The sequence below is a fragment of the Rhopalosiphum maidis genome, chromosome 1 (genome assembly GCF_003676215.2).
Source record: "Rhopalosiphum maidis isolate BTI-1 chromosome 1, ASM367621v3, whole genome shotgun sequence".
Taxonomy (NCBI): Eukaryota; Metazoa; Arthropoda; class Insecta; order Hemiptera; family Aphididae; genus Rhopalosiphum; species Rhopalosiphum maidis.
Genome location: NC_040877.1, coordinates 68,651,952 through 68,664,998, shown reverse-complemented (window position 1 = coordinate 68,664,998; position 13,047 = coordinate 68,651,952). Strand labels below are relative to the sequence as shown.

Sequence of the window (13,047 nt, the reverse complement as noted above, 5' to 3'; positions counted from 1 at the left end):
GATTTAACAGATAGTTATAAAAATCTTGATTTAATACTAAATCGTAAAATATATAATATATTTAGTTATTAGCAGGTATTTAATTTAAATAGTAAGTAGGTTTATTGAATATTCGACTATGATGTTTGTGAAAAATGAATACCTCTAATCGATTTTAATCGAATATAATAACTTTATTTTGATTAAATAACGATATTTCTTTAACATATATGAGTATATAGTAGCGTAATATCATAAATTAAATACTTGTCGTAGACAAAATTCTAAACATATAAAACACATATGTTTTCTAAACGAACATTTTAATTATTGATTGAAATATATTATGCGTTATTCGTATTATTTACTTTATACGGTTATACGTTGTAGAAAACAAATATGTCTCCATTACAATATTCAATTTCGACTAAAATATTAATTCGCAAGTCGCAGTTCGCAGTTATATATTAGCCTGTGTTTATTTTTTATGACGCTATTTAATCCGAAGTTTTTTATATAATATATGATGGCAAAACGAAATGCGTTCACTAATAGAACTACATTAAAATTAATAATCTTAATGTTTAATATCAAAAACAATTCAATTCTGTTTATAATTTCGAGCCTCTATAATACCTATCGGCTGTAAATAATATTTAATTTAAAACTTTAATTTAGTGATAATTTATTTGTAAATAGTAAAGCTTATTAAATCATTAATTTTAAAACATGATACTATTATCTTTTACATAATAACAACATCTAGAATCTTCTAAGTAAAATATTTAATACGAATAATTAATTTTAATGACGAAACTATAAATAATTGCTAATTTGATGTCTAACTTCGAAAATTATTATTTATAATAATGCCATATTGATATTCAATTTTTTTTTACACTAGAATAACTATATTTAAAAGAAAAATAACGGCACATAATGTTGGGTTCATTAAAAAAAAAACCCACCAAAATTGTTAAAATATTTGTACTTCAAAGATTGATTCGTAATTACTCATTTAAACTGTGCAGTATACTATAATATTGCAATAAGACATGTTTCATGCTTATCGCTGACAAATTGACTGTACATCGCCATTCGTTCTACTAAAATTGTTGTTTAGAACTTTGGTTTCATTATAATAAATCTGTTAAAATATTGTTTTTTATTTGTTTCGTATAAATGTTTTTTTACACATATACAATACTATGGAGATAACGGTGAGATTAAGACAGGAGCATCTTCTAAAAATTAAAATCTTCCCGTTTGAAATTGACAACGGAACATAATTCTAAAATAAAGAAAAATTTCGTTGTACATGATAATATTACCTGTAAGTAAACCGGCAATTTATAATTCTATATTATTTTTGGTATTATAAATATTTTTAAAGGAAAACAATTTCCAGAAATTAATGAACAAAAAAAATAAATTGAATACGACTTGTACGTGCCTACCTATATAATTAGCCAATAAAAGTTAATAGTTGTAAAATTTCAAAGGAATAAACACTGTAAAGTGCGTTCTTTTAAAATATTAAATTAAACAAAAAAAAATAAATTCGTTAAGACTGTTTGTTGGTTTTCACAATAAAAATATTTATAAGATTAGTTTAATTTGAAACCAAGGTAACAAAACATATACACGCGTAAAATTAATATAGTTTAATATAGTATTTTTATCCGTTTTTAACAATTTGTAAAAAGCCATTTTAAAAAAATTTATTGGTCAATAGTCATATATATATATATATCACTATAAAATAATCATCGCTGTTCTAGCCACATATGTCAACTGTACAATTTAATAGACTACTGCAAATCAGGTATTAAATATAGTATGATTAATACCTACATAAATATTTCCTCAGTAGATCACATCATTATATTGATTAATATTTAAGCATTTAACTATATCTACAATTATATTAGCATTTTTTTTATCTACATTAATATTATGATTTGTATATCGCCAATCATTTTTAAATTATATATATTCAAAACAAAATTTTCAATTTAAATAAATTTCAAATCGATACGTATAAAAAAGTGATGTATACAATATACATTATACGCATAGACTTTATTATTTCTGTCGATAATAATCGTCACCCCTTCGCCGTTCGACGAAGCCATTAAAACTACAGCTCATTTACCCTACAGTTGGTATACTGTTATAATATAGACAACTTAACATATGGAGTAAACAAATTGTACTATTAAATATATTTTATTATTAATCGTTTGACAATTTTCAGTGTTTTTACAGTGTTACAAGTACCTACCTACTGTATTTTCGAGTATTATTAATTATTATGTGTGTATTAATTTGTTTGCTGACTTTGATTCGTAATTTAAAAGACATAATTTTTAAGATGTTGTCTATACTATATAATGTAATGAATAACTATAAATTATAATAACGCAGGTGAAATCGTTTAATTCGATTAGGCTATGCAGTTTATACAGAAATTAACGTCTGGGCTCAATAATACTCCTTAACACTCCATTACACTATAAATGAATGCTTTATTGATTCGAGTGTTAACTTTAAATAATTATGAATGATAATAAATGGTTTTATTATACATTTACATATAGAATGGCTACAAGTTTATAAGCTGCCGACAATATTTCACAAGGTGATAAGGACAAACGCTTCTAATCATTTATAAAAATAATGCTATCAGCGTGTAAGACGCTGTTATCATTTTAAAAAAAATACATGACTTTATCGGACTTCTCTAAAACGAAAATAACTTATCTTATATTTTACGATATATTTTTTCATTACTAAGAATTTTTAAAGTTCTAAAAAAATTTGAAAAAATATTTGTTAGTATTTTTAATACGATTTTTATGTATTTATTCTTTCTACAGAGATAGTATAATTAATAATTACACCATAGGATGGTAACCGGTTGAAATCGAAATGTTCATAAATATATTACAGTCCACGTGTATATCTGATAATTACCTATCTATCACTTTGTTCAACGTTTATTATTTTAGATACCCTCACCGCAAACGATTTCATAAATACAGATATACACATCTGAAACATCTAACTATAGTTGAAATGCGTTGTATGAAGTAAATCGTATTTATAATTTATCTATACAAATTATACAATTAATGCAACACGTCGACTCGTAGGCCTATATGTACATTGATAACCGATGTAAATAAATTACTGTGCTGCATGCGGTCAACTGATTCTATATTCATTTTAATAATAATTAATATTGTAAACAATGACGAACGTAGGTACAATAGGTACATAATGTGTGAGTATATAAAGACAGCCAAGGTATATGTATAAGTATATAATATTTACTCTCCGACTATTTACAGCTATAATATACCTATAACAACAAGTTACGCGATACATTAACATACAATATGAATTCAACATTTCAACCTTTGAAAAAATATATATTGCACATTTCGTGACATCGGTGGTAAAGCGCCACAAGACTACGCACATCCGACAATCAGGATCATTAGTTGTTAACGACGTCTAATCATTGCATATAATGTTATCACGTACATAGAGCTCAAATTAGATGGGTACTAAATTATCTAAGCCTCGCAGAACAGTGAAATTTTCTTTTCCCCTATTTTTCATAAACGATAGAATAAATGGTTACAATAAAAATTAAAATTAAACAATTAGTATTACATATCATACTTAATTAGTAATCACATTTGCACTCCTACATCTAATATTTCTCAAGTAATGCTAAAGATAAAATAAATTATTTTGTGGGACAAGTGTTTTATTAATCTTTAAAAATTACGACTACAACCAATGTCTATTAAGACCATTTTTTTAATATCACATAATTTAAATTAAAAACTAAAAAAAAGGGGGAAAGTAGGTAAAAACGTTATTATATAATAATGAGATGCACCTCATCATTAAGTATAAATTACTGTTAGTGTTAGGAATATACTATAAATTTTAATCCAATGATAAATCATCCTGCAATTACAATCTAAAACTACATGGAGAATGGTCTAATTTTTAGCAATCTTTGTTACCAAACAATATTAGGTATTTCAATAATAATATTTATTAAAATTTTAACAAATAATGTACCTACATATTTTTTTTAGGATACTTTTAGAATCTCAGATATTTGTAAAAAAATAACGTGAATAACTGGTGTGAGAGGAGGGATGCTAATTTATAGATTGAACACAATTCCTTCTCCTATTATATTCGCCCATCTAATTAAAGCTGCATAGATGTATATAATAATATAATATTTACCACAAACATAATATAATTTAATACAATTTAATATTATTATTGTATATGTATAGAAGTCGATGCAGTAATTACTCATTAATCATTAACATAAGTGGTTTATTAAAAAAATATTATTGTAATATTTAGTCGACGTTAATAAATTCATGCGTGACTGTGGTTATTTTCTAATACATTTTGAATTCTTGTACTAAATTATGCGTATAAACCATAAGTTTTTTTCTCAAACTTTTTTACTGCAATTTTTGACATTACCGGTCATCAAATATATTATTAATTATTATATTTATGGTTTTGTGCAGTGTATTGTTGACCATAGAATTGAATGCGCTTTTGTGAATCCACGTGTCACGTGTGACATGCAAAAATAAGTTTTAAAACTAATAAAAATTAATTAATTCTACCTTGTCTTGATAAATCCGCAATTTAGGAACCAATCGTCGCGAGCTTTTTTTGTTATACGTTGTAATTATACTTGTATATTGTATAAACGCAGAATCTGTTTGCGAGATATATTCATATTGTTCATTGCGATAAACTTTGACTTTTGATCTGCTTGTTGATTGTATATCGTTAGAACTCATACAATAAATAACCTAATATATCTTTTATTATAAGAAACTTTCGAAAATATTAGTTTACAGTTTGTTTTTTTTCTGTCATTGGCATTCGTTGATTATAATATTATTGTTATACGCTAAATATATAAAAATTTAAAAAAATCAAAATCCTTCAGTATTCGATTAATTATATAACTGTTTCAAATGTATATTATCACTCACTTATTGTAATATGTGAAAGAATGCGGAAACTTATACACAAGCTTATTATATAGAGTGATTCACAAAGAATGCTCACCCCTATTTTTCTTTTAATAACGAATTTATTATAATTCTGATTGTTGAAATTTTTAAGTATAATTAAATACCATATTTTTAATTTACAAAAATTCTTACTGCTTAAAGAATGTCTTGTGTACAAGCTTTTGTTTTTCAAAAGAAAACACCCCCTTTTTTACTGTAAACTATTTAGTGGATCATTTTTTTTTTTTTAATTTTACTGTATCTGATTCAAAAATAAAACTAGCAGTTTTTCAGTTATTAGAACGTTTAAATTTATAATAATAGTCCTTAAAAATGGTTATATAAAAATATAATAATATATAATATTGGATCTAGTATTTACTATACTAGGCCATTTTTACAAATTATAAATGTTAATAGGTATGTTAATATAAATTCATAATTTTCAACTTACTACAGTCCCCATGTCACCGAAACCCATTATCAAGGACCTTTTATCTTTAGTACACAAAGTTAATTTACTAATAACTTGTTCGAGTTTTAATTTTGATGCATATAAAAATTATTCATTAAACAATTTGCAGTAGAAAATTTTAGTTCTTGTTTCATAAATGTATGTTTATATGTTCACAAGACACTCATCAAGTAGCACAAAAATCTCAAGAACTTGAAAATATGGTCTTTAAGTTAATTTGAAAATTTTATAACTTAGATTTTGATGAATAACTGAATTTTTTAAGAAAATACCGGGTTTAGCATGCTTGATGAATCACCCTGACACCCTGTGTAAATTTAAAAAAATTCTGTAGGTACCTTAACTGCTCACTTATTATTATATTGTATTTATTTGTACTTCGACATGACATTCCTTTTAAATTGATATGTAAAACAATTGAATTATCCATTCAGTTTTCAACATAAAAACAAACAAAACGACAGCTCAATAGGTGGCTTGTGCAAATAATTTAATACGACAATCGTTTTCCATTGTCGTCTGATGATTAATCAAGCAATCATGAACTACTCGTATCAAATGAGATGTTTTATACATCTGTAAATATACGTAAATCAGAGTTCTGTATGTCATGATCGATGTGGTAGGGTGACGATTCCCGAATCCTATACGTTATACCTACACTTTACTGGCTGGCTCGACACAGCAGGTCACAGGTCACTGGTGTACGTTACACAGCCTTGTAAAGAATACTTTTATATTGTACTCAAATACTTAAGAACAAACATATTGTAATACTTTCGAGTATAAATTTAGTTAATTTTTTTTTGTTTTGTTAATATAATCAACGATTCTTATTACATTTTACATTGTACTCGTATTATGTAAAAAGCTGTAGGTAATCGAGATTTTTCACGTTTCTTCTAAATATTAAAATATAAATAAAAACACAAAACTGACGTACAATATAGACATTTATTTAATAACCTCTGCTAAAGACTTAATCCTATAATATACACGCATAGATGCAATCTATAATCGATGTCCAACTACGGTCAGCGAAAGCATTAGACAAAAATTGAAAAAAAAAAACGAATCCATATTTATAAAAATAATATAACGTACACTATATAAAACAAAAAATAAATTAATATTTCTTCTTTTACCATTATTTATTATCAATTACATACGCGATACGTCTTGTTATACATAATCAGACATGACCATGTGTTGTAGACTCTCGCACATTCAGCAGCGTTATCGTTTAATAATAAAAATAACATTATCGTATTTGTTGTTCTACTAAGTTAACATTATTCCATCACCAATATTAATTTAGTTCTATATTAGCTAAAAGAAAAATTTTAAATTCTTGGCCCGCAATTTTTTTTTTTATGGCCTTCGGTAATAAAACAAATTCGTTATCACCACCGATAAGTCCGATAAACTGTTGAACAGCGGTAATGTGATATATTTTTTTTTATAGTAATTATGTGAATACTGATCTTCCATCATTGCATGTCGGTTCAAAATGAGAAAAATAAAAAAGGTTGGTACCTATATATAGGTACCACCGATCTATATATTATACGTTACTATCGATATAATTATCCTATGATTTAGATAAATTAAGGACGACGCACGTATTATGTGTACTCGTATCACATGAGTGTAGAAGTAGAATCTTTCCCCTTGACATTCAACGTATACTGATTAAATTAATTAAATTATTTTCGATTAGATTTATAGGGAGTGAGAACCAAAGAATATCACCTATAACATGAATAAATTTTAGACTTTAAGGGTACTCAAATAATCGTATAAACTATATATCACATGTAGACACCTGCTACTACCAGGTATCGATTCAATAGCTAATAAATTAAAACATTTTGAAGGACATTTAAAAATTAAAAAAAAAAAAAGATAATATTAATATACTTAAGCATGAGTACCTACCTATAATATATATGTAAAAAATAAAATAAAACATTTAGAGGCGCATTTCTCTCCAATATCTGTAGTTATTGTATCTATTATTATAATAAAATTATCTGAATCTCAACGACGAACACAAATACAACAGACGTATTAATATAATTAATATATTATTAATTAGCCCCTGAACATGATGTTGCCTAATGTACCTTTAATCTAATATTCATGTATAATTTTATGTTAATATGTATATTATCCCAGTGCCCAAATGGTATGTCATGTACCAACGATGTCTATTGACAGTGTTATGAGATAATTGATAACACAACTTTTAACGATAGTTATATGTCACATCACATCGCGCTGCCTATCCAAAATATAATTGTTTACTATAGGTAGGTACTTACTGCAATGTGCGAATGCTGTGGTGATTTAAGTTATTGTTGTGTAATTGCATTGTATTGTGTATATACTTGTGTATATTGTGATTCGATGTGCAAATATATGTAAGTAATTTTTCATCTTGGATACTTTACGCGATTCGAAAGCAGCCACTACAAATTTTCAAGATTATAATTATATTGTTATTTTATATTATATTATTACCATTACTATCTATTATTTGTATAATTATATTATAATAGTAATGTGAAGACGTCCTTGCTGAAACAAAATCAGAACATACTAAATGTATTGATGAAATATGATAGATACTACACGTTTATTAGTTTTAATGTGTTATTGAATGCCACTTTACCCCCCCCCCCCCCCACTCATATACGACCGTCTTATAATTTATCCTTTATTTTTTATTTCAATCAAGATCAAAAATATTGTTTACATATGTAGGTACATTCGTACATTGTACACTATCATTACTAACTATCCTGTTTTTTTGGAATTTTCAAAAGCTTAAAATGTGCAGTAAAAAAACCACAAGAGTTGCACCTACAACTTACAACTTACAAGACATAAGTACTCGTCCTATCAAATACCATAAGATATCATTTCTATTGTTATCTACCTCCACGAAATTCCCTGCAAAATTCAGAATTTAAACTAGTAGATATACGAATTACACTAATTACAGCGAAACTCTAATACTACAAACTTTTATTCAATGCAACTTTGTCCGCTATTCGGAGATATCTTTTAGAGGAGGTTTTTACGCGTATCGTCTAAACCTCACAGCTAAACCGTGTTTTTATCTTTGCAACAGGTGATGAGGGTAAAATGTCAGATTCGCTCAAATGGTTCGCGTTTATGTCGTATGGCGTCGGACACGTGCTCAACGACCTGGTCGCCTCAATGTGGTTCACCTACGCCTTGGTATTCTACCACTACGTTATGCAGCTGTCCAGTATCAATGCAGGGGCTGTGGTCCTCGTCGGCCAGCTAACAGACGCGGTCGCGACGGCCGCCATAGGCGTGTTATCGGATAATGCCAACATTTACTGTACCGATCGATACGGCCGCCGCAAGACTTGGCACCTTTTCGGTGAGATATCTTTTAATAGTTTGTCGTTACGACTGATATTGCCTGTTTTCGTGCACACCAAATTATATATATTACATAAGTATTGGTGGACTTGGGGTGGGGTCGATGGTGGTGGTAGTAACTGCAGCAGGAAACCATGATGTTATATAATTTTTTTTCCTGTTAGCTTTGAAACTAAAATAGAGTATATTTATGACTGATTAATCGTTTTATCTGCTTATTAGGATTGCATATATTATGAGTAGTCGAATATCGTAGGTATTATAATTGATATAAACTTTCCTTATCTAGCTTTCAGTCAAACAATATTCCCCTTCAGTTATAAGTAAGTGAAGCATATATAAGCTTTTTATTTATCCTTGTCCATATAGAATCCTTTTTTCTGACTAGAAAAAAAAAGTAAGATTCAAAAGTCAATAATATATCAATTATCAATTGAACACCGCGTGAATTATTACAATATTATATAATAGGTAAATGTTTTAAAAATAAAAAAAATAATCAAATCCCATGTCCGCACGTATATTATAATTTATAACTACCTATAAAATTGATAAAATATGATTTACTTACCTTCATCGTTCCTATCATAGGCAGTATACTGGTGTTCATAAGTTTGCCGTTCGCATTCTCGCCACCCATAATACCACAAGCTGAGAGCTCCGAATTAAACACTGCTCTATACTACTGTTTCTTCATCGTCTTCTTCCAAATCGGATGGGCGTCTATCGAGAACTCGCATATGGCGTTGGCTTCGGATCTGACTCCGATTAGAGACGAACGAACGGCGTTACTTTCCATAAGGTATATATATATAGAAAAAAAATACAAACTTAAAGCTATAGGTATAAACTATATATAAGAATAATTGTATTTAATTCCTATTTTTATTTTTATTTATTAATAATCACTTTTATATGCGTTTGCAATACTTACACAGATATAGTTTTACTGTTTTTTCAAACATCCTGGTGTACGTAGTCACCTGGATCGTGCTTAGAAGTAACAACGCAAGCAAAACTCAATTCGGACCTGCAGAAAGAAAAGAATTTCAAGTATAAATAATATAATTTTTTTTTAGTTTCCGACACTACCCGCGTATACCCGTGTATACATTTTGCATTGAGTATTATTGACTGCCCATTACTATTAATTTATTAAAGTAGGTACTATTTACGTGGAATTAAAAAAAAAAAATTAAATAATATAAGTAATAACGGTTGATTTCCATTTCTTTATTACCTATATGAATATTATTCATTTTCGTTGTTTTGTAACCTAACATGTTCGTTATACGAATAGATATGTGTAATAATTAGTCGTATAAGTATACTATATGAAAAAAACTTATTTTTACAACTAACCTGGAAGAAATCTCCTACACAGAAAAATTGCCCATTTACTACGTTAAGCACCGACTACATATAAAGAATTTGATATTATATTATGTAATTTTATCAAAATGCATTAATTTAATAATTTTAAATTGATTTAAATAAACTTTCTAAAAATAACGTGTAATAAAGTTTAGGGTGAACATGTCCGTTGTAACGTAATAAAGAAATTATACGGAGGAAAATTATTCAAACTAATTTTCGTACTATATGACGTATAATATTTATTAAAATAATAACAGTTATATTATAACTACATGATTTTATCGAAAATTTTAAAACCTCATTCTTCATTATAAAATATATAAACACATATAAAATATGAGAATGTTTTTTTTGACAGTATGTTTCTTAAAAATCTGTGATTAAAAACATAAAAAAAATTTACAATCCCAATTCTATAAGAGGTTTATTGATTAAAAAAAAAACCATAAAACGGCCATAAATTAATATATTGTTTATTTATATAGATAGTCATATTAGTGATAATGATTGTCGGAGCTATGACAACCATAATATTTCATATTGGGGTTCGCGAACCTCTGACCAATAACCGTGTGAATCGAGAGCTCCTGATGACTGAGACTGAGGCTGAACGTGCAGCCAACAGTTTTTGGTCCATGTTCAAACACATCACCCTCTACCAGACGGCCATCGTTTACATGTGCTCTCGGATCACTGTCAATATGACTTTGGTAAAAAAAAATACGTAGTTTTGCATAGAATATTTTGTATTTGAATAGCACTCATAATAAATTGTGTTTGAATTATTGTTATAACTAGAGCTGTGAATTTAATGCACTAAAAATCATTTTAAAAAAATACACATAAAATCGATAAAAAATAATATAAAAATGTGTAAAAATTTAACAAGTTTTATTAAACTATATTTTTAATTATTTTAATTTGCTAGCTAATTTTTTATAGAAAAAAACGAAAATTTTAAATAATTTACAAATGATGTATGTAAAAATTTTGATTGGTGAAAATTATAAAATGCATCAAGAAAAGTAACAAAAAAGAAATACTAACCTGAAAAGCCCAAAAATACTTAAAAAAAAAAATTAAAATTAAAATGCCATAACTCACATAACTGAAATCGTTTGTACTTTAATAAAACTTGGTGTTGAAACAGCTATGCTGCAATGTCTTACTAATTACTTTAAGTTAAAACGAATGCATTTTTCTGCAAATTCACAACCCTATAGTTATTATACTGTTTATTATTATTATTTTGTATGCGTAATGCGTATGTATATATATATATATATTTATATATAGGTGTTCTTGCCGATGTACTTACAAGACTATTTAAAACTGGAAGCAGAAAAACTAGCACTGTTACCGTTGATAATGTTCCTCAGCAGTTTTTGTATGTCACTCCTCAACAAACCCATGAACATGAAACTCGGCAGAAAGGTACGAGTGTTTTTGTTCGAATGACCAAACACTAAATACCATACATAAAAAATTATATTTTTAACGTTTGAAACTTTCGTAGTACACTTATTCGTTCGGCGTGGTTTTGTCACTGGGTTCAGCGCTATGGTGTTACTTAGGCAATGGCGACTCATTTGCCAAATATCAAGTGTATGCAGTCACTATCATAATAGGTAAGTAACTTCATCGGGTTGAACCGTTTTTGGTTAAAATGAACCTTTCCTTTTTCCGCCAATGTAACTTTTCGGTTGGTGCCCGCCCGACACATTATACTTTGATCGATTTATGAATCTAAAACGATGATATAATTTTAACGATAAATTATTAATACGACCTTACATTAGTGATCAAAATTGTACACTAGCCGAAAATAATTATTACAGAATGGCCAAAAAGGGTCATGCCATACACTGTACCTTATCGGTTACACCTAAATCTAATGTGTACCTAATATAAACACGATTTCGTATATGAATTTTATGCAATATTACTATTACATTTACTTGCTATAAGATCCAGTACTTCAGTGTGTCGATTAAACATTTTATTATATGTAAAATCAAAATAATAATGTGAAAATAAATAAATATTAGGTATATGCTTATAGCAATTATTAATGCGTATAATTATTTTTAAGATTTTCCTTTTTTTTTAAAATTGATATTTTTATGCAATGAATTAAGTATAAGATACTTATACTAAAATAGGTGCCTATAATAAAATTTAAATATTTTAAATATATATATATATATATATAATATACGTAATATTATCGTGTAATATTGAATATAACATTAAATTTATTAACTTTTGACAATTTATAATGTTACTCTAATAACCATTATAAAGTAAACCGGAAGTCAAAGTCAGAATATCAAGTGCAACAATGTGGTGTACAATATAAACTAAAGTCATGTTTTTCCGAAAGTAACAAAATGGCAGAGTCGTTACGTACATAACAATATGTTTATGTTGCTATATACTACTATAACATATTTGTTTATACATGTTTTTCTGTATGGCAGCGTTGGATTCAAAAACATGCGAAATCGTGTATATTTTTAAATGGATGGTTATTAAAATCTAATCGCTTCAGTTTAGACTTTATAGATATTGCGAGACAGGACTACGGGAGTTAAACCCAATAACTTTGTAATTATGTTTTATAGCTGAAAACTGAATCCCAAACGATAAATGATGTATATTATTTAATTCGATATGTTTTATCATGACCCTCAGCTATTAGATTGTCGTAATAAAATAACTTAA

At 27.4% G+C, this 13,047-nt stretch overlaps 1 protein-coding gene across 2 annotated transcripts in view; it reads left to right on the top strand.

The window, feature by feature from the left end:
* LOC113560697 (major facilitator superfamily domain-containing protein 12-like) overlaps positions 1–13,047 on the top strand; it is a 32,172-nt gene that overhangs the window by 17,594 nt on the left and 1,531 nt on the right. For both annotated transcript variants that reach the window (XM_026966729.1, XM_026966728.1), the window contains exons 2-7: positions 8,666–8,944; positions 9,538–9,748; positions 9,885–9,999; positions 10,809–11,033; positions 11,620–11,757; positions 11,840–11,951. In XM_026966729.1, the coding sequence (XP_026822530.1) occupies positions 8,680–8,944; positions 9,538–9,748; positions 9,885–9,999; positions 10,809–11,033; positions 11,620–11,757; positions 11,840–11,951 (1,066 nt within the window). In that variant the 5' untranslated portion in view covers positions 8,666–8,679. The remainder of the gene's footprint in view (positions 1–8,665; positions 8,945–9,537; positions 9,749–9,884; positions 10,000–10,808; positions 11,034–11,619; positions 11,758–11,839; positions 11,952–13,047) is intronic.